This window comes from Misgurnus anguillicaudatus, chromosome 12, assembly GCF_027580225.2.
Source record: "Misgurnus anguillicaudatus chromosome 12, ASM2758022v2, whole genome shotgun sequence".
Lineage (NCBI taxonomy): Eukaryota > Metazoa > Chordata > Actinopteri > Cypriniformes > Cobitidae > Misgurnus > Misgurnus anguillicaudatus.
The window spans coordinates 36,869,601-36,897,343 of NC_073348.2; the positions used below are offsets into that span (position 1 = coordinate 36,869,601).

General features: G+C 38.3%; 4 protein-coding genes across 7 annotated transcripts; 3 read left to right on the forward strand and 1 right to left on the reverse strand.

Annotated features, from left to right (window-relative positions):
• Positions 1-5,079: 5,079 nt before the first annotated feature.
• Positions 5,080-7,491, reverse strand: marchf5l (membrane-associated ring finger (C3HC4) 5, like). Its single transcript, XM_073874510.1, has 7 exons — positions 7,350-7,491; positions 6,881-6,980; positions 6,605-6,807; positions 6,293-6,423; positions 6,020-6,208; positions 5,766-5,927; positions 5,080-5,693 (listed from the first exon to the last, which is right to left on the reverse strand). The coding sequence occupies exons 2-7, from the start codon at positions 6,907-6,909 to the stop codon at positions 5,532-5,534; spliced, it is 876 nt and encodes a 291-aa protein (XP_073730611.1). The 5' UTR covers positions 6,910-6,980; positions 7,350-7,491; the 3' UTR covers positions 5,080-5,531.
• Positions 7,492-8,155: 664 nt separating this feature from the next.
• On the forward strand, positions 8,156-12,983 carry actr1b (actin related protein 1B). The gene is made up of 11 exons (XM_055207723.2): positions 8,156-8,367; positions 9,211-9,275; positions 9,395-9,470; positions 9,901-10,026; positions 10,109-10,233; positions 10,316-10,532; positions 10,624-10,716; positions 10,808-10,982; positions 11,065-11,126; positions 11,213-11,253; positions 11,425-12,983. Exons 1-11 carry the CDS (start codon positions 8,320-8,322, stop codon positions 11,525-11,527), a joined length of 1,131 nt encoding a protein of 376 aa, XP_055063698.1. The 5' UTR covers positions 8,156-8,319; the 3' UTR covers positions 11,528-12,983.
• Positions 12,984-13,856: 873 nt separating this feature from the next.
• kctd9b (potassium channel tetramerization domain containing 9b) lies at positions 13,857-18,219 on the forward strand. Its single transcript, XM_055207833.2, has 12 exons — positions 13,857-14,045; positions 14,128-14,249; positions 14,405-14,448; positions 14,536-14,635; positions 14,848-14,903; positions 15,013-15,141; positions 16,033-16,100; positions 16,182-16,277; positions 16,367-16,516; positions 16,595-16,700; positions 16,780-16,913; positions 17,473-18,219. Exons 1-12 carry the CDS (start codon positions 13,998-14,000, stop codon positions 17,587-17,589), a joined length of 1,170 nt encoding a protein of 389 aa, XP_055063808.1. The 5' UTR covers positions 13,857-13,997; the 3' UTR covers positions 17,590-18,219.
• An 814-nt stretch (positions 18,220-19,033) lies between these two features.
• Positions 19,034-26,594, forward strand: LOC129446559 (fibroblast growth factor receptor 1-A). 4 transcript variants are annotated; one of them, XM_073874514.1, is made up of 9 exons: positions 19,034-19,656; positions 19,880-19,992; positions 21,269-21,346; positions 21,428-21,598; positions 22,141-22,266; positions 22,369-22,565; positions 23,252-23,396; positions 25,118-25,174; positions 25,236-26,594. In XM_073874514.1, exons 2-9 carry the CDS (start codon positions 19,890-19,892, stop codon positions 25,475-25,477), a joined length of 1,119 nt encoding a protein of 372 aa, XP_073730615.1. In that variant the 5' UTR covers positions 19,034-19,656; positions 19,880-19,889; the 3' UTR covers positions 25,478-26,594. The 4 variants fall into 4 exon arrangements, with proteins under 4 accessions (XP_073730615.1, XP_073730617.1, XP_073730618.1 ...); XM_073874516.1 differs by having other exon boundaries at positions 19,035-19,656; positions 25,251-26,594; XM_073874517.1 differs by having other exon boundaries at positions 19,035-19,656; positions 25,254-26,594.
• The last annotated feature ends 1,149 nt before the right edge of the window (positions 26,595-27,743 follow it).

The window sequence follows — 27,743 nt, forward strand, 5'->3', positions numbered from 1 at the left end:
GCTACGTTTAAATCCCTATGGATAATGCACATCACTAACAATGTCTTAAGTGAACATTTCAAGTCTTTTGTTATTTTCAACCCAGCAATCGGTTGGATTCGTCCCATTTTGACCCAATGCTGGGGTCATTTTTCCAGTTATTTTCCACCCAGTGTTGCGTCAAAAAAAAGTAAGAGCCCAGCCCCTTGGGTTGGACATAAGCTGTCCATAGGGTTATTTTAACCCAACATAACCCATTGTTGAGTCAAATATAAACATTTTCTGTGTTAATTTAAACATTTAACATAAGCATTTTTAGGGTGTATAAATAATTATCATTATTGCAGATCCTTGGCTCCAGCGATGCTCTAATAAAAACAAGTAATTTTTTCAGATATTTAAGATCATCTAGATTATCTAAAGAGTTAATATGAAGAAAATTCTCTGATATCTTAGGTTGTTGTCACTTCATTCCTACCGTGCAGTGCACATAGCCTACTAATATGTGATTTATAATAGTGTTACAATTAAGTTTAAGTGCCTGACAGCATTTTAAAATACTTTTTCAAAGCGCAAGCATATTCATTGTTAAAAGTTACCGAGTTCAAAAGGTTGGCTGCTTCATGAAGCAGGCTGTAGAAATAAATGAACCGCTTACATTAGTCATAATGAGCCATCATTGTTATTCCTCTTTTTCTTTTGTTCATTTAGCTTTGATATTTTCACTTACATGCTGTTACAATTTTAAAGTGGTTGTTCTTTAAATAGCATCTTTTTGCTCATTGTGAGGCAAATCCAAAGATAAAGCCCTGTGTATTGGAAAAGAAATTGTGATTTTATGGCAACCGGGTATTTCATTAAAATTTTATGACATCCATACAGTTGGAGTCTCAGTTTTTATGTTTCTCTACTTATTACTTTGCAATGTGATGCTTTTCTTTCATCTGTAGCATCAAATAAATCTGTAAACGGCTTCAGGACTGTGACCCTAATCTCAGATATAATTTATATATAAATGCATTCACGATTCAAACTCTCCATTTATACTTGTCCAAAATGTCTTGAAATATATATGCTTAATTATTTCACAATAATATTAAATTAATTTGAATCTTTATTGAGACATTACTGTCTGATACATCTTAAGTGCATGGCTGGTGCTCCTAGTTTAAAATGCAACAGATGCATAGATTGCATTCAACGGACAATATTACTTTCCTTGTACGTTTTGCAGCTTCAACAAACCCTGTCTGCTGTAATATATTTGCCAGCTAAGCTTCAAACAAGGCAACAGCAATCCCTAAGGACCATAGTAGGTGCTGTGTGAATTAAGTTCAGCACTGTTCCAGGTCTGTGAGTGGAAGTATAGGCCTATTTTTAAACACAAATGAAGTCATCTCGGGTGATTTTCACTCCCAGTCTGTCTTTTACCATCTGCAAACTTTTGCATAATTCATACGCCTTTTTCCTTCTCAAAATAAAAAAATTAAAGATCAGAAGGAGGCCAGTTTATTTGTGGTTGAATTTACTTCAAAGGACCTGCTGGAGCACATGGGCGATGTCTGATGGTGAGAAATAAAGGGCCGCTGAACACTATGACGGGGAGGTGGAAATATTCAGTTCACCATGACTACATAATTACCGGTTCTATTTAAGATGAACATAATTAGACTGCTAACCAGTCTTTATAATGCACATAAGGTCAGATGATGCCTTCACTCTACAAATGCTGGGTTATTGTCAACCAGGCGTTGGGTCAAAAAGGGACAAACACAATCGCTAAATTAAATTAACCCAGAAAATTTTAGATTTGACCCAACAATTGTGCTAAAACAACCCAGCATAGAATAAATTACAACCCGGTGGTTTGGGTTCGTACCCTTTTGACCCAGGTTGCAATACTTATATGTAGATGAATTTCAGCATAAGTCATATTTCATACAAAAAAAATGAAATTAGATTTTTTTTGCATTAGGATACTGATTTGAACATAATTTCTTGTACTCTAAAAATGCTGGGTTATTTTCAACCCAGCGTTGGCACAGAAAAAGACAAACCCTGTCATTGGGTTAAATAATTTTTTTTACATTTGACCCAACAATGGGTTAAAACAACCCAGCATAAGCTAAATTACAACCCAGCGGGTTGGGTTTGTACCTTTTTGAACCAGGTTGAAAACGACCAATTTTTAGAGTACATTATATGTCATCCTGTATATCATACAAATATTTTTTTGCATTAGGATATAATTTTCATGACAATTGATTTGAACATTTGCCCAAAATGCTGGGTTATTGTCAACCCAGCATTGGGTCAAAAAGAGACAAATGCAATCGCTAAATTTACCCTCAATCGGTCCTTGGGGTCAATATGACCCCAAACGACATTTCATTGGTCAACAAAAAAGGTTCCCTTCATCTCAGAGATGTAAAACTTTGTGACTTTTCCTAAATAATCTATCTTTACATGCACAAAAAAACTGGGCTTGATTCGGTTGTTCTAAAGGTATGTAATGCAATCTGTCCCTTGGGGTCAATATGACCCCAATTGAAAGTGAATGGGAAATGCAAAAAAATGTACTTTTTTTCCATTTGTCAAAAAATAAATATCAATAAATCCAGCATAAATCTGAAAATTTTGACACAGAAATGAAGACCTGGTACTTGTGCACAAATGCAATGCAAAAAACACATGCTCACACAAACACACACAAATACACACACACACACAAACACACACACAGGGATGACTGCCACAGAGAGCATTTGTGTGGAATTTGGCAAATAAAATCAGTCACAAATGCAGAAAATAACACATAAAGGGGTGTGACATAATGCACACACATGTACACTCACAAACACACTCACACACGCACGCACACACGCACGCACGCACACACACACACACACACACACACGCACACACGCACACACACACACACACATGCTCTTTCTCTCTCCTTCTCATGCACACTCTCTCTCACACTCTCTCTCTCTCTCACACACACACACACACACACACACACACACACACACACACACACACACACACACACACACACACACACACATTCAAACCCACACAAACACATACAAACACACACAGACAAACGCACACACGCATGACTACAACAGAGAGCATTTTTATACAATTTGGCAAATAAAATCAGTCACAAATGTAGAAAAAGGATACAAAGGGGTGTAACCTAATGCACGAACATCTACACTCTCTCTCTCACACACACACACACACACACACACACACACACACACACACACACACACACACACACACACACACACACATACACACACACACACACACACACACACACACACTCAGTCAAATTTCTATGACATTTTGTAAAAACAGACATTTCAAAATGCATCAAAAACTGTAAAAAATTACTATTTGACATAATATTTATTTTTAATATCCTTTCTAATGTTTATATAAACATACATTTACAAAATGTATCACAAAAGTAATGATTTGAGCAGTTGTCCATATCCAGGAAAATGAATGGGTCTCTATGGGAATCTGCCGGTCTAAATGATTTAATTCCTACACTGTAATTCTCTTATGTTTTTTTCTAAAAACCGATGCCTGAATTCAACACCCCACACCTATATTAATATCTAAAAACAATTTAAATCAAATTTAGATAATAATTTATGTGAATTTTCATAAAAATTTGATATTTTTCAGGAAAGCCAATTGTGTAGTTGAGGATTTTAGAGGTAAACAGGTACAAAACTACTTCAAATCTCTCAAAACACAGCTTTATTGTATAGATGAGAAGTAAACAAAAAAAATGATATATTATTTGTATTAATGAAAATGTATATTTTTCTCACAATTATGCTTTCAATTTTGGGGTCATATAGACCCCAAGGGCCAGAAGTGTAAACAGAAAACGAGGAGTGTTTGAGGGTTAAATGAACGAAGAACATTTTAAATTTTACTCAACAATGGGTTAAAACAACCCAGCACATTTTGCTAAAACAACCCAGCATGTTAAATTACAACCCAGTGGGTTGGGTTCGTACCCTTTGACCCAGGTTGCAGTATAGTCATATTTCATACAAAATTATGAAACTTGAATATTTTTTGCATTAGGATATAATTTCTGACACCTGATTTGAACATTTGCCCAAAATTTCTTGCACTCTAAAAATGATGGGTTATTTTAAACCCAGCGTTGGCACAGAAAGAAACAAACCTTGTCATTGTGTTAAATTAACCCAGAACATTTTATATTTGACCCAGTTGGGTTGGGTTTGTACCTTTTTGAAAACGACCCAGCATATTTTTAGAGTACATTATATGTCATCCTGTTTCTAAAGCAATATTTATATGTGGATTCATATCAGCATCAGTCATATATCATACAAAAAAAATATATTTTTGCCAATGATATAATTTTCATGACAATTGATTTGAACATTTGCCCAAAATGCTGGGTTATTTTCAACCCAGCGTTGGCACAGAAAGAAACAAACCCTGTCGTTGGGTTAAATTAACCGAAAACTTTTTTTACTTTTAACCCAACAATAAGTTTAAACAACACAGCATTTTAGGTTGATACAACCCATCTTAGGTTAAAGGCGGAGTCCACGATGTTCGAAAAACGCGTTGGAAAAGGAGACGGGCCGACTACCAAAACACACTTATAGCCAATCAAATCAAATCAAATGCCGGGTTGCGTATGTGTGGGGCGGGTCTATCAACAGAAGGTCCAGATTCTATTGGGGTAGGGGCGTGTTTGTTTAGGTGATTTCAAATATCAACATTGGCTTTCAAACATCATGGACTCCGCCTTTAAATTACAAGTTGGCAGGATTGGTTTGTCCCGTTTTGGCTCAAATGTGTTTTGAAAATAACCCTGCATTTTTTAGAATGTAGTACAATAATGTTATATTAAATATTACTAAAAGTACTTACACAAAATTATAGTGACAAATTTGTTAAAATCATTAAAAAAACTTTGTGACAAGCTGTAACTAAATTTAGATTTTGTAAGAATCACCCATTCCCAATTCACTTATAACCAGTAACATTTTATTTAGCAACAAGTTTATTAAAGATCAAAAGTCCTGATTATTGTTCGTTATATGTTGTCTTTATTTTTCTTTAAAGAGCCAGTGTGTGATAACGTCATTCAAAATCAATAAATTATATTGCAATATGGTGACTATGCTGGTATGTCATCAGTCTAAATTAAATGCATTTCTTCACAGGCCACACAAGTGCACAGTGCAATATTACTACCCTTACATTTGGCGCCATCTAACGCTGTACTTTGCTATTACAGGCACTTTAACAGCCCAATAAAACCAGCATCTCACAGAGAAGACCATGTCCCATCCATTTTTGGGTTCACCAATGAATATGTAGCAAAGTAAGTGCATTTGAACACAGAATTAGGGCCTTGAAAAACAGAAGGACAATGTCTTTAAAACATCTGCAATTGTGGATTTTCAATTCTGAACAAATGGAGAATCCTACACTACAGTGCATTTGTTGATTTGTTGGCCACGAGTGCATGGTCTTCATTCATTGCCACTGTCGTCGTTGCCGCTTTCAACAGTGCCGTCTGCTCTTTCCTCCCGTTCGGGATAATTCAGGATGTGTCTGTTGGCCTGGGTGAGGTACTGCTGCTGTTTGAAATACACTTTAAGCACACCCTTGATCACAACGAAAGCAATGCCACCCTGGAAAAGGAAAACTCCATTAAGTGTCATGCTTTTAACCTGGTGATGTCATAATATTATGCCTTGACTCACCAGGATAGTCCGCTGCAGGTTAGACGTGACTCTTCGGAAGAGAAGACGGCCAACCAGGTTGGCGATAGAGGGGAAGATTAGAGCACCGCACAGGGTGCGAGATACAGAGAGATGGTCTCCTCCGTAACTACCCTCCGCTGGGACCCGGGGCAGAGGACGCCCCATTCCTGCACAAACCAATACATACATAAAACAATCAGTTCTTTGTCATGCACTTTGAGTATAATTAAGACAAAGTACCACATTTTCTTCCACATTCCAGGGACAAGCCCACTAAAGATCTGAAGTTTGGATGAGTGACGCTGCCACATCCGCACTATGTAATCCTCCCAGCGTATCATTTTTCCCAGTACCAGCATGACAGGAATGGTGGGCAAACCCATGAGCAGGAAGAGAGGGTCTGCACGCTCCATCACATCTAAACCCTTCTTATGGCCCACAACCTAAAAAATTATAAAACAATTATAAATAAATTGTTTAAAAGAAAAAATTGTGTTCAGGCCCCTTTCCCTCGGAAATTAACGCACCTGCATAACTGTGACGGCACCATAGGTGACGGCTGACCAATAGACAGTGCCCACAACGACTCCAGCCGCAGCGAATGGGCTGACCCGAGATAGAGCTCTATCAACCTGCTGAAGGAAGTAGACCACAGGCCCTGGAACGAAAATGAAACAAGCACACATTTCACACTTTCTCAGTTATCAGCAGTGTATACTGATAAAATGTATAGCTTGCATCACTGTAATTTGCTTTAAATAAAACTCCCTGCCAAGTGCATGACTGTAAATGAGAATGCATGACAGGTGTCTTCAAAAAGGTGAAGTGCAACTGCTCACCCATTTTGGGAAAAACTATCCGATATTCTGTTCCACATTGTGGGCAGCTCACAGCTCCACCGCTGTTGCCCTTCTGTTTCTCATCGAGCCATCGCTGTAAGCAAGTCTGATGGATCCACTTTGTACAACCCTTACAGCGGCACGGGCTCACCCATTCTGCAGCACGGTCCTCCTTTTCAGTGGCAAAACACACCCAGCAATGCCTGGCATTGGAGAGGTGCCAGCATTATTATGATATAAGTAAAAAAAAATTAAAATAAAGAAACAGGAACTCACTTCTCTGGTGGTTCATCTACACATGCCATCTTTTGTCAGGTTATATCCACTGTCTCCAACTCAACCATGTGTAAGCCAGAGCTGGCTCAATGTATAAAACCTGTACAAGCAGATCAATACACATAGTTACTATACAGTAGTAGCTATGAATGGTGCAGAATACATGTTTTACTGTATTCACAATTATTACTGTAAACAAGATCAAACAATTTCTCACGATGCGCAAGATTTATTTATGGTAGAATTAATGTAGGTCACGTGAGCCGCCACAACCTATACTCGGTCCATGTTTCGTGTTTAGTAAAGTCAATTTTATGGGAAGTTTTGCTGTGTTGTTACAGTTTTCGTGACTCCCTATCAGCTCGAAAGCAGTGGACTTAATTATTTTGATATTACCTGTCATTAACACACAGAAACGTGTAAATCAAGCAACAATAGCCATCAAATAAACTCAAGTTTGGACACACACCTCTGCGATCCGGAGTTTTTGAAAAGATTCAGTAGACTTTCTGATGGGCGTTTGATTGTTGATCTTTGGCTGATCTGACACTTTCAGTTTCACGGAGGACAGAATAACAACCTTATGAAGAACAGCTTCCTGTCGAGGAACTTCCGTGTGTTAAAATAAAAGTCCCTTAATGTGATTGTTTCGAATTTAAAAAAGGTTCTTATTATTATTTAATAATCTTATTTATTTTGAGAGAGAGTATTTGCATAAAAAAACAATAAATGGGATTTGATCATTCAATAATCTAAAAATGTCATATACACGTAAATATTAACGATTAAATATTTTCATTTCACTTCAGGAAAAACCATACACATATGAAAAATAACAACATAGTAATACAATTATCAAAAACTATCAAATGAAACATGTTACAAATTTACTCCAAGATGTTTGTGTCCGCGTCATGAAGGCCGTTTCTCAATGCGAAGACTGCAGCCTCCGGAGGTGGCATATGTAGGCTGCATACGTCATCTAAATTTATCTTGTTTTAAATATTAACAATTTAAAGTTTACTGTTATTCTTAGTTAATCTTAACTTGTTGTGATTTGCTCATGACTTGCGAATGTAATTCTGTGTTAACTTAAATAAACCAGGCTTGGTGACGTATGCAGCCTGCATATGCGACCTCCGCAGCCTGCAGCCTTCGGATTGAGAAAAGACCGAAGAATCCACTAGGTTTTCATATCCCGCCCACTATCTGTTTTCCCGCATGTCTATTGGGTACAATTCTGTCAGTCACCAGGCTGTTACGTGGGTTTGATTGGCTCCCTGCACCGTTAGGTTCGGTTGACGCATCACCGCTCAGCCTGCGGTTTTTACTGCCTAAGCAGCGACGGTTGTTTTTTATTTACATGAACAGAAAATTATAAAACGCGTACTTCTTGCGATCTGAGTTGACCGAATAACGCACCCAAGCGCAGGCTGATTATGGAGTCGTATGATATTATAGCAAACCAGCCGGTTGTAATTGATAATGTGAGTATGATGTCAGCCTTCCACACCCAGTCTATGCTAACGGGCTAAAGCTAATACCATTGTGTCCTATGGTGTCAAAGCCTGGGCTAGCCGACCGGTGCTAATATGTGTCTGGGATTTTATTCATTAAATTATATTCTTTAAATGTCTGCACAGTCTGATGCACGTCTAAACACGCTAATAAACTTAATCGTGGAAAATGTAACAGAGCAGATGGTTGTATTTGTCTGGATTGATTTGTTTTAGCTGGCATTAGCTAATCGGAATGATGCATCAATGTAGTGCTGTGCTGTCAGTTGTTTACTGGTTATACAAATGTATTGTTCAATGTTTAAATGAATTAAAGTACATTGCCTATATTAATCCCACACTGCAATATGCATGGCTGTCAAAGGCTGTCTGTCAAATAAAAAGCGGATTTTGGATGAAGTTGTTGTTAAGATGACCGGCTGTGACCCCGCCTTTTTACAGCTACATTTTGCTATGTGATACTCGTTACTATAAAATTACTTTCTCCCATTAATATTTGCAGTAATTTGTCGAAATTTTGAGCAAATATTAGTTTGTTGAGTTGTTTCTTGTTGTCCCCTCGAGCTCAGTCTCATGACTCAAGCTATAACAAGCAGAGTTCAGATCATACAGAGTAGATGATTCATTTTTAAACGCATTCTGTATCTGAGCTTTCGTATGTAAAAGGAGTAAAATGGTCCCCATTGCCTTGACCAAAGTAATTTTTATTCCTACTATGAAAAGTCAAAGGGCCCCATTTTTTTGTGTTGACTACTTTTTGAAGTTTATATTGTATTACATATTATGTTCTCTCTTCCTCACTATCTTCCACAGGGTTCTGGTGTTATCAAAGCTGGCTTTGCTGGAGATCAGATCCCCAAATACTGCTTCCCAAATTAGTAAGAATTTATACTGTTGTTATTGCATAAATCTAACCTTTTATTGTGAACAGTAGTCCAGAATAAATGCATTACGATGTTATTTAGCAAGTGCACTAACTGTTTTGAATGATCTCTAGTGTGGGACGACCCAAACATGTCCGGGTGATGGCTGGCGCTCTTGAGGGTGATATGTTCATAGGACCTAAAGCTGAGGTATCAACCATCAAAATTTTTACTATTCTGTCTCCATTAAAGGAACAATATGTATAATTTGTGCATTAAAATATCCAAAAACTGCTAGCAGAAGGTTAAATATTTTGTTGACATACTTGCATTATCCCAAATGTTTTCAACAAAGTTTAAATCCAAAAAATTTTGCAGTTTTAAAAAGTGTTCATAGGACCACTTTTACGGCAGTCGACCTCATGCAGCCATGCGCAGACTGAACGGCATATGACATCATAGTATTGCGAAAGCACATCCATGCACATGATTTGTCCAATCGGCAGACTACAATTCCCATCATTCCATGCTCCAAAATTAAATATTTTGCCTTTAAGTATTTTCAGACTTCTAATTTTTATGATGTGTTATGATAACATAAAAGTTTAATGTACTTTTTTTGTGTGTATCCTATTTGCAGGAGCACAGGGGGCTTTTGTCCGTACGCTATCCTATGGAACACGGAATTGTGAAAGACTGGAACGATATGGAGCGCATCTGGCAGTACGTGTACTCAAAGGAACAGCTGCAGACCTTTTCTGAAGAGGTGAAGCCGTGTGCTTTTACGCATTATTTTGACACTACATTTCTCAGAGACGTTAACATTTTGTGTCTCACTTTTATCTTAGCATCCTGTACTACTGACTGAAGCACCACTGAACCCCAGTAAAAACCGAGAACGGGCGGCAGAGGTTTTCTTTGAGACCTTTAACGTCCCCGCGCTGTTCATCTCCATGCAGGCAGTGCTCAGTTTGTAAGTACAGAGATTTTTTTTCATCATGTTGTTTTTCTTCCAGATACATCTCCCTCACATAAATCTACTTCCTGCCTGACAGATATGCCACAGGTCGAACCACAGGTGTGGTCCTGGACGCCGGTGATGGAGTGACGCACGCCGTCCCCATTTACGAAGGATTCGCAATCCCGCATTCCATAATGCGCGTGGACATTGCCGGGCGTGACGTATCTCGTTACCTCCGCCTGCTCCTGCGCAAGGAAGGCTACGATTTTCACACCTCGGCAGAGTTTGAGGTCGTGCGCACCATCAAGGAGGTATGAAGCTTTACAAATTTAATCAAAAAAAATAATTTTTGAGAACGGTAACTGTATAAAACTTTTTTTAATAAAAAAATTTATTTTTCAGAGAGCATGCTACCTTTCCCTCAATCCTCAAAAAGATGAAACTCTAGAAACTGAGAAAGCACAATACGCACTCCCAGATGGAAGCACTCTAGATGTAAGTGGGAATACCTTTCCAGCTTGCTAAGTAATCAATTCATGTGTTATTTTACCAACTGGTTGTACTCACAGCTATTGATCTCCCACAGATCGGTCCGGCGCGGTTCAGAGCTCCAGAGCTCCTCTTCAGGCCTGATCTGATTGGAGATGAGAGTGAGGGCATTCACGAGGTGCTGGCTTTTGCCATTCAAAAGTCAGATATGGACCTGCGACGCACCCTCTTCTCTAACATAGTGCTGTCTGGAGGCTCAACACTACTGAAAGGTAAGCCGTCATTTCTCATCTCTCGGTTCTCCAGCAAATGATAACCGAAACTCAACCCTAGCTATTTACTTCCGTCTTGCAGGTTTTGGAGATAGGTTGTTAAGTGAAGTGAAGAAACTTGCACCCAAAGATGTTAAAATTAAGGTGAAGCCATGACTGAGATATGATCATTTATTATTTTATGGTAATTTGAACTGTTTTGCTAATAAATGCTCCTCCTTGTTTTATAGATATCAGCACCACAGGAGAGACTTTACTCCACCTGGATAGGGTAAGAATGTAGTATATACTCTACCGATCAAACATGCCTGACTTGACATTCGTTTTGTAGACAGATATATAAATTGGGGCTTGCAATTGGCTAGCAAGGTACACGTGGTTCAAAAAATACAGGTGCTAAGATTGTCATCCGCATTCACCTTTCCCATTATGCCTCATTTAGGGGATCTATCCTGGCTTCACTCGACACCTTTAAGAAAATGTGGGTCTCCAAGAAGGAATACGAGGAGGATCGTGCTCGTGCCATCCATAGGAAGACATTTTAAATGGGGGGGATAGAGTACCATCCTCACTCATCTCAGCGGTTTTTCATCCCACTCCTTTCCTCGCTTGGCCTCCCTTTGTTCTTTCTTCCCTCCCTCCTACACCTGTCCCAAACATGTCCAGCTTCTCATTCGGACACCCGCCGGGACTAGGACGGGGTTCGGCCGGGACTTCCTCGCACACATTTACGGCCATCAAACACGACGAAAGCTTTGCAGGGCATCAGTCAATGCTGTTAACTATTGTTTCATTTGAAGCCGATGCTTAAAGTCAGCGCTTAAATATTTATTACACTATTTACACCACCCTGTATAATATTGTCATATCTATTCTAATGAAAAACATGAAGGTGAATGTTTTACTCTGTTGTAAGAATTTCATTCCAAAACTGAAGAGATCGGTAACTTTCTTAAATGTAGATGACAACATGTGGGAGTCTTTAGTCAAAGTTGAAATAGTATTTTTATTGTTTTTGGGGCGATAATGGCGAACATATACAATAGAAAAAGGCATCACTACAACAATTCACTGTAATGGACACTATACCGTGTTTATTATTTGTGTCCTTTCCCTTAACCGTCTCAATGCTGAAACCACTCTAGCTCAAGGGAAATACATATTGTGTACCGAATTCTGAATTACACAGGACGTAGCTAGAATTATTGCTGCTTGAGATGTTGACAAGTGTTATTCTTAGTATACAGCACATTTTATTGTGGAAGCGGTTTATGTTAAAGGGTTGTACTGTTTACTCTTTTTGTTAAAAAAATGTTGCTCTATGAGAATTATATTTCTCGGCTTTAAGTTATCGAATTTAACTTTTTCCATTCATTAATGTCACGTTACCACACAAAAATTCATGCAAACATCCGCTCAACGTTTGAATCAATTACGCATTTCTAACTCTTTAAGCAGAGCAACTGACTGAAGCTTTAAAAAAAAGAAGTCATCCCGCTAGTGTTTTTGAATTTTTAAGGCTTCTCATCATTGTGACCCCATTTCACTGTAAAATATGACACAATTTCTCAAAATCTGCATTAATGCATGAACAGAATGACTGAGATTGTGTGTTATTTCAGTGTAAATTAAGGCAGAGGGTGGCCAAATGGATTTAGACGCTGACATTCTTCTGGCAGATTTCTGTCAAAGGAGATTTGCTGTCTTAATGGGATGTGGTAGCAGGGTTGCATTCAAGTCCAATTTGTCTAACCTAAGATTCGCCTTACTTGCAGTGTCGTCATTGGGAAGTCAGAGCATCCTGGTTGTATTTTTTTTTATTTTAAGATATAGGAAAATCATAAGCCTTGTGTACAGTGGATTGCTATTCAAAAATATAAAAAAAGAAACAAAAAATAAATGACAAAAAGGACTAAAATGTACAAACCTGTTTCTTTAATTGTTGCTTTTTCTTTTAATTTTGTAAATTCAGTATGTTAAATAAATTAATGCTGAAAAATGGTTATCTTGTCTGTTATGCAAGCAAGACACACAATCCAAACAGAGGTGGGGTTTTGTATGCTGACGTATTAACAGTGGTTTTTAAAACTGCTAGAGTTTTGTCACATTGAATTGGTGTGACTTTGTGGCTGGAAATAAACACGTTTTAAAAGAATCATAATTAACTAATACATATTTAAATTGTTGATGTTGTTAAGTACAAAAAAAAAACAATAATTAGCGCGTCTGTGCTAAGTTTGGAGCTGATAAATAGATGTGTTCGACTTCTTGCAGCTCTGCGTAGACCATGTGGCATCAAAGTACCGCGAGAGCGATTGCAGAGCTTACGGAGCAGTCTTCTATCAAATCGCTCTCGCGGTACTTTGTCGTCACAATCAATCGGTTTTGCGCACTTGGTAAAGTGGGCAAAAACTTTATGGCCGTTTCTCAATCCGAAGGCTGCAGCTTTCGGAGGTCCCATTTGTAGTCTGTCTACGGCATCAAGACGGTCTTATTTCAAAATATTAACAATTATAAATTGATTATTATTTGTAGTTAATCGTAAATGTTTGTATGCTTATGAATTGCGAATGTAATGCTCAGTTAACTTAGGCTTGATGACGTATGCAGCCTGCTTCTGCGACCTACGGAGGCTGTATCCTTCGGATTTATTAAAAAAATACAAGCACAAACATTTTAATCCTTTTATTTTTTAATGCTTACCTGTTGTTTACAAACGGTTGCGAGTAGTCAAGCAAACCACGTGACCAGTCTTCGTTGTACATGACCAATCAGAAAGAAGGTTTGGGCCGCTAAGACCGCCCACTTGATTCTCCACTTTATGCTGTTTGCCACTCTATTTTCTTGTTCTGTTAAACGGCCCTACTTCGCTTTTTTCTAAACTGCTGATTGGCTGACACCATAACGGAAGTAAATAGTCTTCTGTAGTAGTCGGAAATGCTTTGTAATTTTAACATTAACTTTAGTTTAAAACAACACAAATAGATACTGAGGAGCCACATTACAATCTTAGATATGAAGCGAGTGACGCTGTTTGTAAATGGAACCTCGCACAATGGAAAGGTAAACGTTTTGTTATCCGTTATCTTTCTATTGCAGAATTAAAAGCATTTTTGTTGACTAACTTACATGGCTTGTATACCAGGTAGTGGCAGTTTATGGCACTCTGGCTGATTTGCTGTCAGTTGCAAGCACAAAATTTGGAATCAAAGCTACCAACATATACAATGGGAAAGGTGGTCTAATTGATGATGTAGCTCTTGTCAGGTATGAAGCATTCAATTCTGCACTAGTTTTCTTACGTGTAAATTAATATATACATTATCTTTCTTATGTATACATGATCATATGTATACATTATCATCAGTACATCAGTTTTAGAAATTTTACAATTTGGTCTGTAATCTGTATTCTTGCAATAGAGATGATGATGTCCTCTATGTATCTGAAGGAGATTTCTTTGTTGGTGAGTTTGAAACAATCTCTTTTTCACTTTGATTTGTATTTTTCTTATTTCATCTCTTATCTTTTTTAATTGAATTATGTTTTACAGATGCACCAAATAATTCAGAAGGTGCACATGAGTTTCACTCATGGACTCACACAGACTGGATAACCCTAAATGTAGGGGGGAGAAGATTCACCACCACCCGGTAATCTCAAAACAACTTTAAGTAATCCTGCTAGTGAAAAATAATCAATAATCTGAATCACAACAAACACTGGCAGAGCGGTGCATTAACATATATATACATTACATTTACATTTATTACTTGGATTCGAACAGTGACCTTTTGCGCTGCTAACGCAAGTTTTACCACTGAGCTATACAGAAGCACATTTAATACCATATGTGTCTTTTCAGAAGTACTTTGGTGAAAGAGCCAGAGAGCATGTTGGCCCACATGTTCAGAGACAAGGGTGAGAACATGACATTGTTTGTCTATTAAATGTTTAAAATCGGTTTTTAAGGTTATGGCTTCAGGTTCATCATTTTCAGTTTTGCTTTTCTCTAAATTCTGTGAAGCAGATGTTTGGGGAAACAAACAAGACGAGCAAGGTGCATATCTCATCGATCGCAGTCCAGATTACTTTGAACCCATACTGAATTACCTGAGACATGGACAGATCATCATTAATGACGGCATAAATCTATTGGGTAAGAATGATGCAACATATTTGAAAGTTTTAAACACTTCTTTACAGATATGCAATATAATATCCATAACTTTATTATCAGTGGTGTATAAAGACCTAACAACATCAACTGTATTGTTTTTATTACTTTAGAATGAACAATTTTATCTACAGTATATACACCGTGGGTCCCCTTACATGGAAGTCGTCAGTTTGTGCCGCCATGTTTCCAAAGTAACCCTAAACGGACAAACTGCTCTACAATGTCACTACATTGTCTTATGCAGGGTTCACACCAGACGCGGTAGAGGCGGCAAGTGCGAGTGATTTACATGTTAAGTCAATGCAAAGACGCGATCTATCACGAATTGAGCGTTGAAGCGGGAAAAGCACTAGTTGAAAAATCTGAACTTTGGTGGATTTCCGCGCCACGTTAACCAATCAGGACCTTGCTGTAGTAGTGACATGATTACAGGAAGTGAGCGGAGTCTCAGCAGAGTCGCAGAAGCCACTCCCATTATGCGAATTTCCGCGTGAATGTCTCAAATAACTACAATTTCACACACGGCTTTCACGCGCGAATGAAGCTAGTAAACTCAAATGTTCAACGTCCAACTACGCGCGAATAGCACGTTTTTGCGGTCTCTACCATGGCTAGTGTTAATGCAGCATTAGACAACTGTGTTTCAAAAGGGAGGGGTGAGCTGTGGACTGAGCCGTTGGTTGCTATTCACAGCCTCACCACTAGATGCCGCTAAAAATCTACACAGTGATCCTTTCATTTTCAATTATTTTATTAATTCAGTTATTTTTGGACAACAGTTTTGCTTATGATAAATTATTATATGCCGATGATCCCTGTTACAATAAGTTTGCATGTAAATTGAATAATAGTGTAGTTTACTTTGTTTAGGCGTGCTTGAAGAAGCCCGTTTCTTTGGAATCGAACGGCTTGCTGAGCAACTTGAAGTTGTTATTAAGGTAACGAATTTCATTTATATGAGTCTTATAGTATATGGCGATTAAAAAAATCATGATCAATTATATGCTCTCCTATCTCAGAATTCCCAGCCTCCCGATGACCACTCGCCCATCTCCAGAAAAGAATTTGTGCGTTTCCTGCTTGCCACGCCAACTAAATCGGAACTCCGTTGTCAGGTATAACAAAACCGAATAAATACCTTGATCGCTTTGATTGTGCTATATTGTTGTGTCGGGTTTATCTGAGATCAGTTTTTTCCTCCCAGGGTCTAAATTTCAGCGGGGCAGATCTTTCACGGCTTGACCTGCGCTATATTAACTTTAAGATGGCCAATCTCAGTCACTGTAACCTCACGCATGCCAACCTCTGTGGTACCAACCTGGAGAGGGCAGACCTTTCTAATGCTAATCTAGATGTATGATTTTCTCTTTTTGTGTTCTAATGACGGTAATTTTTTCTTGCAGAGATGTGATGTAGTTTTTGTTGTTTATAGGGAGCCAATTTACAGGGAGTAAAAATGCTTTGCACCAATGCAGAAGGGGCGTCACTTAAAGGCTGCAATTTCGAAGATCCTGCCGGGCTTAAAGCGAATCTGGAGGGTAAAGCACTTGGCATGTGTGAAACTAAAATTTGATCGTGTGTTTTCAGCACGTAATGTATGTCATTTTGTTCTCACAGGTGCAAATCTGAAGGGTGTTGATATGGAGGGCAGTCAGATGACCGGGATAAACCTCCGTGTTGCCACGTTGAAAAATGCCAAACTGAAGAATTGTAACTTACGGGGTGCCACACTGGCAGGGACTGATTTGGAGGTGACTGGATCTTTAATTTTCAAAACCAAACCAATATGTCTTAAGGTGCGTTCACACCTGATTCAAATGAAGCATTAACTGCGAGTGATTTATATGCAAAGACGCAATAGACATCCGGCGATTCACGCGAATGAGGCAGAATGATTTGCACAAAACGCAAGAGTTGAACTTTAGCGAATATTGGTGCCGCGTAACCAATCAGGAGCTTGCTCAAGTAGTGACGTGATTACGACGTACCGAGCAGAGGCAGAAATACAAAACAATAATGGAGGACAAACTCATTGTCGCTGTATAATACCCGGAGTGAGGAGGTCCCGAGTTAACTTAAAATGTTCAGAGCGCCCAACTAAGTGCAAATAGCGCAATTTATTCGATTCATTCGCATCTGGTGTGAACGCACCATTAGAGACCGGAATGGGTGGGTACCACATAGCAACACTTTAAAACCCTCAGAACAATCTGGGAATCATCCACCAAATGTACACGTTGTGGTACAAACTTTTTACAAGCAAACAGTTGTAAACTCCCTAATATTTTATTTTCATTTGTAATCATGCAGAACTGTGACCTCTCAGGCTGTGACCTTCAAGAGGCGAACCTTCGGGGCTCAAATGTGAAAGGGGCGATTTTTGAGGAGATGTTGACCCCACTGCATATGTCTCAAAGCGTCAGATAACCACATACACTCACCGCTGTCTGTCTTCCGTGACCGTGAGACGATGGTCTCTTCACAGAGCAGCTTTAAAAGAAAAAACTACCTACAAACCTGTCGATTGTCATGTGACCTTGAGCTTATTGATATTCTCTGTTCATGTGCCGTCTACTGTTGCCTCAAGAACATTATTTTGTCCAATGCTTGATATGTAAACGTCCTTTAAAATGTTTGGCTGCCAAATACCCTTAAAAGGTCTTTTATAAAGTGTTTTTCTGAATGCAACTGCTGACTGTGGCTTTATCATGCGATTTATATATTTGTTCAGAGCCTTTATTTGTCACTGCTGGCCTGTGAACAGATTTTTTTATATCTTTGCTTCTGTATTTGATACTGATTGAGGAATATGTTTTTTTTGTTACTATAATTTCTATACATTGTTATATATTGTCATTTCATTTGAAAAAGTTTTGCTTATTTCAGTGTAATGCAACTTTCCTGGACTGCGATGCATGGTAGTTTTTAAAATCAGGAGGATGTAGCTATTACATGACATGTCAGTTTGACAGCTATATTCTGTATTAGTCAAACCCTGCTGAATTTCTGTCATTTGTATTAAGATCAAATAAAGTATAACACTGGAGATAAGAGAAACGTTTGTCATTTAAAGGGGTAGTTCACCCAAAAATGAAAATTCTGTCATCATTTACTAGGGTGACCATACGTGCCATTCTTCCCGGACACGTCCTGGCCAGGATTTCGGTGCGTCTTCCGGAAGTCGTATTTGTTGACCGCATACGCCATTAAGACATACAATCGTAGTTTCATTCTTACCTTAAATTGTAACGGTTGCTTTTCGGTAATAATAATAATAATCCTCTATGACGTATGCAGTCGACAAGTGCGACTTCCGGAGGACGCACCCAGGGTCCTGGCCGGGGCGCGTCCGGGAGGAGTGGCACCTGTGATCACCCTACAATTACTTACTCTCATGTTGTTACAGGCCTGTATGGGTTTGTTTGTTCTGATTGACACAGGGGACGATGTTTTGAGAGATTTTTGTGGCCAAGCCGTTTGTGGACCCCGTTCACTTCCATAGTAAGAAAAAAAGAATACTAGTAAAAGGGGTCCACAAACAGTTTGGTTACAAACATTTCTCAAAATATCTTCTTTTGTGTTCATCCGAACAAAGAAATGTATACAGGTTTGTAACAACATAAGGGTGAGAAAATGATGACGGAACTATCCCTTTAAGTATTATTTTGTGCACGTCTCAACAGTTTGCGTTGTCGCGGGCGAAATTTAACTTCCGGTCTCTCTGTTTAATGGTCTGACTAAACCTAAACTCTGGAACAAATACCTAGTTGAAAATAATGTTTTTGTTTCTGAAAGACGAGGGCAGACGGCGATCATGGATCACCGCTATGTGAAGGGAGGTTAAAAAAAAATATATATATATATTCTACGTTTTGTTTATTTTGCTTGTTATCAGAAATAAACTACTCTAAAAGTCGTTATTGATTCTTTGCTAAATGTCCCGGAAGTTACGTTTGCTTCACAATAGCCGTTTGTTTAAATGTTTTTACTGTACTGAAGCCTTATGGATGGATGTGAGTTTTATTGGAATGACTGATAGGATCAGATGGGGGCATTGCAGAAGGGGGGCAGTGGCAGTGTACTTAACCCTTAGTAATAGTATTCCTGTAAAAAGCTTTTTAAAAAAAACGCCTAAAAAGGACACTAATTGTACGTGCTGTGTTGATAGTATCTTGTTTAAATCAGTCGAATATCAAAAAATCTCAGCATTCCAAAGATATGCGACATGTTTAACGTTAGCTTTTTTGTTTTTGAGTTGTGGTATCATGAGTTTACTGTCAAAGGATGCAATTTTCCGCCCACGGAATCCTGAAATCCTGGAAGTGAGTTAGAGAGAAAAAAAGTATAAATGTCGCGACAGAATAAACCGTTTCTTTAGAAACACACAGTAGCTGTTCCTCTCAGTACCTACGCGCGTGCGGAGGTTTGCCCGCAACACCTGGATTTAGGTCCAAACGCGAACGCTTAAAAATATAAATTCGTCACATCAAAGTGGTGAGTGCTTTTATATCTTGTGTTAGAAACATAACGTTATCTGTTTTTAAGCTTGCAAACTAAAGTATACAGAATTATATATAGGGCACATATTAGAACTTTTAAAAAATATGTTCTTTATTGTCTTTCCAAAATAAGTAGAATAGGGATGTTGTATTGTGTTCTTGAAATATGAAAAGTTGTTATTTTTATGGATGTATTGTGTGGCCTTTTTCTCTTTTAGCTGCATTGCCATGTCCTATTTCAGGATGTTATTGTCATTGCGTATACTTCTCCTGTGGGTTGTTTTAGCCCAGCTTTCCTTGGCTCACGCGCATCTTGCAGAGACTAAACAAGGTATGTGTTTGTTTTGTTGTCTACATGAGGTAAAATGGCCTAGAAGTATGAACAAAGGCTACTAATAGACCAAATTAAAAGATGCTTTTACCATTCATGCAAACTAGTTTTTAATCAAAATATGTCATTTATGTAAATCGTGTACTGTAGAGCAGTGGTTCCCAATCTTTTTCACCTCAAGGCCCCCTAGTTGCCCACAATACTATTTAAAGGCCCAACACTCACACATTTTTTTCCACATAAAATTAAACAAAACTTGGAATGACTAGACAGATATATTCGCTACTAAAATGGTCAAGAAACATCAAGATTTATAGATTATTTCAGCTTATTTTAATGCTTGTTTTGTCCAATTTTTAATAGCAACTGTTTAGCAAGACCAATATCTCTGCATCAGAACATCATGCGTAGTCCTGAATTAATCTACACCTTTTCTGGGAATCGGTCCCTTTATGTTGTAGAATGTGGTTGAGAGATGATTTGTTAGGCAGCTCCCCTGTGTGGGTTTGTGGTTTTGTGTATGATTCAAGCGTAGGCACAGTTCTGAGCAGAATCCTGGAGCGACGCCTACAGTGACTCACGCTTCCTCACTGTCCGGCAGTCTTTAAAGGGGCCATGGCACAAGACTTTTTTAAGATGTCAAATAAATATTTGGTGTCCCCAGAGCACATATGTGAAGTTTTAGCTCAAAATACCATATAGATACTTTATTTTAGCATGTTAAAATTGCCACTTTGTAGGTGTGTGCAAAAATGTGCCGTTTTGGGTGTGTCCTTTAAAAAGCGAATGAGCTGATGAAATTCAAACACTGATCACAATGATGGTGGTTTGTTGCAATTAAAACTCAATTGTGCTTTTCTCTGCACTAAATGGCAGTGCTGTGGTTGGATAGTGCAGATTAAGGGGTGGAATTATTATAATAAGAGCTCCTTATGACATCTTAAGGAAGCCAAATTTCTACGACCTATTTTATCATGTGCTTGTAGAGAATGGTTTACCAAAACTTAGTTTCTGGGTTGACCTTTTTCACATTTTCTAGGGTGATAGAAGCACTGGGGACCCAATCATAGCACTTAAACATGGAAAAAGTCAGGTTTTCATGCCATGGCCCCTTTAAAGAGCAAATACATTACCTGTGTGCTTGAATTATAGCAAACTGCAATCCAGATTCTGCTTTTTGAAAATGAGTAGCAAGAAATGAGAAATGGTCTTCCTTCTGACTTTTTATTTAAGGGTTGTATAAATTTCAACACAAATCATGTCGACTTTTTCACAGGTCACACAGTACTATCACGTGAGGATGATGATAAGTCATCAGAAGACAACAATCCGTCAAGCAGCCAGAAACTCTTACGTAAGTACTAACCCTATTTTTCAGTAGACAATGAAATGATGAATCCGTCATTGTTATTAATGCAGTTTTTATCCACTGTAGCAATGGCACCTCAATGGGCCCGACCTGAAAAGATGACAGAAAAGCCTTATGCTGTACCAGCCAGCAAAACAGTGAAATTCCGATGTCAGGCCGAGGGAAACCCCGTTCCAAAGCTGCGCTGGCTCAAGAACGGAAAGGAGTTCAAAAGGGACCAGCGCATTGGGGGTTACAAGCTAACCCTGTTCTTTAGACTTCAAGACGCTCAATTCTCATTGACTTGAAAATGTCCCCTTGGTTACTTTCAACAGCTAGGGACTAGCTATTTTCGGGCACTGCGTAATATCACTACACCTGCTGCAGCCATGTTACATCAGCAAAGTCCTTGATCATTACGCCAGAATGAGAGTATAGTTCCTAGCCATATGGTCTTCACGGGTCCAAAGAAATGTACCCGACCCGAAATGAACCGAATCACTTTATACCTGAACCGAACGTGCATAAATATATTTTTTTTTAAAGAAAGACCCGACCCGAGACAAACCCGAGGAAATTAGACCTGAGTCCGACCCGAACTAGTCCGACTAACTTGTGCGAGTCTCAAGCTAAATGCGTAACTGTTGGCAGCCCTGCTAAATCAGAATTAAGAGTGATATTTATGCTTTATAGAATCATATTTACTATGCCGGATCAGAAACTCTTGCATTTAGTTCCTGTAGTCAAACTAAAAATCTATAAAAATGTAAACATCATAAATCTTCTCTGCTTCCTCTCTCAGCTAAGGGAACACTTGTGGACCATAATCATGGAGTCGGTGGTGCCCTCAGACAAAGGCAACTACACCTGCCTGGTGGAAAATAAATATGGAAGCATAAATCACACTTATCAGCTTGATGTAGTCGGTCAGTTATATCTCATACATTTTTAGGCTAAATAATTCAGCGCTTAAATACCCCAGTAGATCTAAACCCATGTCTAACAAACCCCTCATGTGCGTGTTGTAGAGCGATCTCCACACAGGCCAATCCTACACGCAGGTCTGCCAGAAAACCAGACCGCTGTCGTGGGTAGTGACGTGAAGTTTGAATGTAAAGTGTATGGCGACCATGACCAGCGGCCTCACATACAGTGGCTCAAACATATCATAGTCAGGGGAAGCCGGGTCGGACCTGACGGACTCCCTTATGTCCGAGTTCTGAAGGTAAAGATGCGTTCCATTTTTTTATCTGATTTGTTAAAATAAAGTGCTTGTTTTATGATTAACAGTATGGCAGAGCAGAAGCATTGCATGTGTAAAGGGATTATGGGACATTTTTGAAGTTGGCCATGAATATCATTTCTCTACTGCAGCTTGTGATCAAATATTAGATTTAAAAACAAAAAATCATAAAGGTACTTTTTGCTTTTTATTTGACCAGCAGCCCAAGGTTGCATCTTTTACAAGCTCTACAAATTATTCACAAATATAAAGGTTTTTTATTTTATTTTTTTTGTCATCTCCAGCACTCGGGGGGTCAAATGCTGTCACTTTACAATATAACAGTTAACACTTTTAATACTTTGGGTCTTCCTATTTCACAATGCCATGGAAACGCCCAGGTTATCCCATGTTTGGGATTAGAACCCAACCCATGGCACTGATTTCCTTGAAGTCGGTTGGGTCCTACTGGTTAGTGCTCCATGTTGCTAATCTGGTGTGGGTGAATTAAGGGTGATGGTGTAGGCCATTGTTGTTTGGTCCTGCTACAGGTGTTGGGCCAGGACTTTATGTGTCTTTCAAAGCTTTGGGAGGTTGTAAATGTTTTTAAAGCCAACTAGAAACAACTCCTAAAAACTTCCTTCCACTCACTTCTGGACCTTGGGTGTGCTTTTCTTCTTTTATTCCAGACTGGTGCCCTTAACACCACAGACGAAGATATGGAGGTGCTCCTGTTGAGGAATGTGTCCTTTGAGGATGCTGGGGAGTACACTTGCTTAGCGGGCAATTCTGTGGGGATCGCTCATCAATCAGCATGGTTGACCGTCATCAAAGGTACCTGGCAACATTTTTTTCTCACCTCTTTCGACCTCTCCTCCTCTTCAATCTCCTTTCTGACTATCGTTGGTGTTGCAAGGCTTCGCTAATGACAAGTCCCAGATTGTAAGCCTAGAGGTCATCTGGACTATAGACCAGACTACAGTGCTGAATGTAGACCAGGGCTAGTCAACTGGAGGCCCGTGGGCCAAATGCGGCCCTCCAATCATCTTTAAGCCGTCCGGTAATCCTTTTCTGATTTTAAAATCAGCGTAAGTTACTTACGTTACTTTAAAGCCGCCATTCCACTGTACACAACAAATGACGACCGAAAATCCTGTGCTGCGTTGGGTGCCATCCACCTGCAAGTGTGTAATTTTCGGATCCAATTTGAGCTTTGAATGCATAAAAAAATAACTTGTGCAATTACAACGCATGTGAAACACCAACCGGAAGTGAGATATTTCAGTGTGTTCCAATCAAAACACTGTGTGCAAGGTGAAAATTATGAATCCTTTTTGTTAAAGTTTATCAGTAACACTTGAATCCTTTAAATGATTGATTACTGAGTAAATTATTAAGTATAAATATATTCAAAGATTAAATTCTCTTACCCTGGAATGTGCTTCTCTCCCATCTTGATAAGGATTTACAATTAAACTGAAATTTTATTACAACTGCCACTAGGGGGCGAACTTCAGCATTCGTGTCCTAATGTAGTGTACAATGGAAAGGCGGTTTAGCTGATATATCTTTAAAATATTACAAAAGAAAACATGAGGTGCAATTTTAGTCATTAGGACAAGACTGGATGTATGTGTGAATACTTGAAATGTAAAAATTTCTGAAAGTTAAACAGTTAGTGCTATACAATACATGTTTTGATTATTTACACTTGCACTTTTTTGTGCAATGTTCATAGTTAAACTATTAACATTTGGCTCTTGCAATTGTTTTTAAAATATTAAAAAAGAAAATATGAGTTTTCAGTAATTTAAAGGCAAAGTACAGGATACAAGATGTGTGCATCTTTGTTGAAAATGCATGGTTTTCAATATATGATATATACAAATATATATATAAACTGTTCGCTTTAAATCTTCTGTATGCGAATGTTGATTCATACCAAAATGTTTTTTTGCATAGTTGTGTTTGACACATGAAAAAGTCTCTGGTTACGGGTTACGTATGTAACTGTTGTTCCCTAAGAAGGGAACAAGACGCTGCGTGTCCCTTGCCATACTTGCTGCGTTCCTGTAACGCTGTCTTTGGCAATATTTCATATAGCGATATACTTTCTGGTTCTCGTGTCACCCTGTCTTTGATGTTAAGCCTCACCATTGGTTGAATTTGATGTACACATTCAGACACACTTACCCCATGGAGGCGTGTCCAAAGTGTCACCGCAGTGACGCAGCGCGAGTTCCCTCCAAAGGGAACTGTAACAATGTATCTTAAAAGGTAACTCGATATAAACTTGCTCTCACTTGAAATGTGTCCCCACATTTAGTCCTTGAATTTGAGGGTATTGGACCTGGAAAGTCCTTGAAAGGTCCTTGAATTTGAAGTTAACTAAGGTGTGGGAACCCTGTGCAATATGGTCGCATATCCGGGTAACTGTTTAAACTGTAACATAGGGGAAAACTCTCTATTGTAGGGTTTTTGTTGGTGTCTCCATTCTGACCTTTTATTTAAGGGGCTGAATAAATTTTAATACAAATCTGTTGATATTGTCACAGGTTACACAGTACCATCATCTGAGGACAAGGATGAGTCAAGCAGCCAGAAGTGCTTGCGTAAGTACTGACCCTATTTTCCAACAGACAATAAAATTATGACAAGTGTTTTTCCTCAAAGTGTATGTGTTAGAAGCAGGAAAAACGGGCAAGCGTAAGGATCTGAGCGACTTTGACAAGGGCCAAATTGTGATGGCCAGACGACTGGGTCAGAGCATCTCCAAAACTGCAGCTCTTGTGGGGTGTTCCCAGTCTGCAGTGGTCAGTACCTATCAGAAGTGGTCCAAGGAAGGAAAAGAGGTGAAAACGCAACAGGGTCATGGGCGGCCAAGACCAAATGCCAAAAAAGTGAATGCTTTCTGATAAAATGATCTAGTGGAGTCCACGCCTCAACGGGTCAGGACTGTTTTGGTGACAAATGGGGGACCCACACAATATTAGGCAGGTGGTCATAATGTTATGGCTGATCAGTGTATGTCTGCCCTTCATGAATCCTGAATACTACCTATTATCTCTTCTAAGCTTTTTTTCTGCAATCAGCAGTCACCCTCGCAATCCTGTAGCAAATATGTGCTAATATTGTTTTAAACCTGTATGAATTTCTTTTTTCTGATGAACACAAAAGAGGATGTTTTGAGAAGTGGTGGTGGGCACACAGCAGTGAGTGACCGTTGACTTCCATAGTAGGAAAAAAATATTTTAGAAGTATTGTGATAAATGACTAAAAAATTTTTTTGATAAATGATGGTAAGCACACAGTTGACGGTACCCATTAAATTCCATCATATTTTTTTATTCCTACTGTGGAGGTCTGTGGTCGCTTGCTGCTGTGTGTTTGCCATTATTTTTAGAAGTATCTTCTTTTGTGTTCATCAGAAAAAAATCATACCGGTTTATGAGGATGAGTAAATGATGACAGAATTTTCATTTTAAAGTGAACCCATCTGCCCTAGGAATGTAAGTAACTTCCAAGAAAAAAGTTTCATCCTCAATATCCCTCTGCATAAATTGTTTACCTGATAACACCTGATAACATTTTTTCAAATGTTTTCAAATATGTTATGTTCCTTACTTTACCTACTTTACCCACTTTTCCACTGTATTCAAATAAAATTAAGTAACACTCTTTAAAAAGGACAGTTTAAGGTCCTTATCATTGAGGTACAGATATACATTTGGTACCAATATGTACATCTGAGCGAGTGATAGGAGAAACAAAGCTTTTTGAAGCTTATAATCAATTGAACCAAAATTGATTCAGTTTTTCGAAGCGTTCGAAACACCACACACGCTGGCGACACCTGCTGGTCAAAATAGTGTAAATGGGTGATTCTCACGAAACCATTGAAACACCACGGCACTAATGATTTTAGCTTTAAAATGTGTAATATAGTAACATTAAAAAGCATCAGAATTAACACAATACTGTGTTCTTTCTTGCACAATGTGTGATTTCAACATAAGAATTTATAATTGTAAATTTTATTCTCATTACCGCAATGTGTCCGGCTGTGTTTGAAAATGCGTTATGTTGTAATTTAATCAAATTAACACAAAAATATTAAGAAAAAAAATAAATGGATGTTTTGCTAGACTACTTTAGATGACAGAAAAAATATTTACTGAATATTCATGTATAATAATAATGAAGAAAAATTAGGAAAATGATGTGTCCATGCCTGATGTTCTCATCCTCCGCAACACTTTTTGAGAACAGTTTAAGCACACATACAGAATTTTAATAAAGTTTGATTTTGAGTGACCAAGCACATGGACCAGTTACTTCAAGATGGCTACCAGGTAAGATCATTTTATTACAGTTAATTTGAAATATTGTCTTGTCAGAATGCTTACACGACATTTTGATTATCATTACAGCAACAGATGCTTATTAAATGTTAATTTAATTAATAGAAGCATAATACTTTGATTTTAAATGCATGTGCAGAATCTCCAAATTATGTTCTTTTAGGTTTGTCATGTCATTTTGAAAATATGTCAGTGTTGATGTTTTCTGACTGTTGCGGTAATGAGATTTTTTGGGACTAATTTTTTAAATGATGTTACAAAAAGTGTTAAATGATTACTAAAAGTTTTTAAATTAATGTTCCCATTTACTCCAGACTTTGTTTTTCAATGTCTGGTGGGGAAAAAAAGTAAATTTAAGCAATTTTTAAATTTTCATGCTTGACATTTTTAAAACCAAGTTTTCGTGAGAATCACCCAAATGCAGTTCTGTCCAAACATTTTACACTTTTTTATAACTTCATCAGATTTTCGAAAACAGTTATGACATAATGAAGCCTCGTTTGCTAAAATCACGTGACTTGGCCAGTTTTGAAACACGCTCCGAACCAATGATTCGACACAAAAGATTCGTAAAAGTTTCGAAGCCTCACGAAGCAGTGCTTCAAAAGCGACCATCACTACTCTGAGGTACTAACATTAATTCTTTGATGTAAGCTATTTTGATATAACATCTGTAACAGGTTAGTTCAACTTAGGTTCCCACTGTCTGCTCGGCTATGTTTAATATTGTTAACTCAGCAGTTCATTTAAAATTGATAAGTTATTCAAGAAGTGACATATTAATAATCAGATGTCCAAATAACAGGCAGAAAAAATAAAG

Bases quoted from the DNA above. Each gene is read 5' to 3' on its own strand.
- marchf5l (XM_073874510.1), bottom strand. From the start codon at position 6,909: ATGGCATGTGTAGATGAACCACCAGAGAA. The intron at 6,209-6,292 runs GTGCGTTAATTT...ATAATTTTTTAG, and splicing joins GTGCCGTCACAGTTATGCAG to GTTGTGGGCCATAAGAAGGG. The intron at 5,928-6,019 runs TGGAAGAAAATG...TGTGCAGGAATG, and splicing joins GTGGGCTTGTCCCTGGAATG to GGGCGTCCTCTGCCCCGGGT.
- actr1b (XM_055207723.2), top strand. From the start codon at position 8,320: ATGGAGTCGTATGATATTATAGCAAACCAGCCGGTTGTAATTGATAAT. The intron at 10,027-10,108 runs GTGAAGCCGTGT...CTTTTATCTTAG, and splicing joins TGCAGACCTTTTCTGAAGAG to CATCCTGTACTACTGACTGA. The intron at 11,127-11,212 runs GTGAAGCCATGA...CTTGTTTTATAG, and splicing joins CCAAAGATGTTAAAATTAAG to ATATCAGCACCACAGGAGAG.
- kctd9b (XM_055207833.2), top strand. From the start codon at position 13,998: ATGAAGCGAGTGACGCTGTTTGTAAATGGAACCTCGCACAATGGAAAG. The intron at 16,101-16,181 runs GTAACGAATTTC...CTCCTATCTCAG, and splicing joins AACTTGAAGTTGTTATTAAG to AATTCCCAGCCTCCCGATGA. The intron at 16,517-16,594 runs GTATGATTTTCT...TGTTGTTTATAG, and splicing joins TTTCTAATGCTAATCTAGAT to GGAGCCAATTTACAGGGAGT.
- LOC129446559 (XM_073874514.1), top strand. From the start codon at position 19,890: ATGTCCTATTTCAGGATGTTATTGTCATTGCGTATACTTCTCCTGTGG. The intron at 21,599-22,140 runs AGCTAACCCTGT...GCTTCCTCTCTC, and splicing joins CCAGCGCATTGGGGGTTACA to AGCTAAGGGAACACTTGTGG. The intron at 22,566-23,251 runs GTAAAGATGCGT...CTTTTATTCCAG, and splicing joins CTTATGTCCGAGTTCTGAAG to ACTGGTGCCCTTAACACCAC.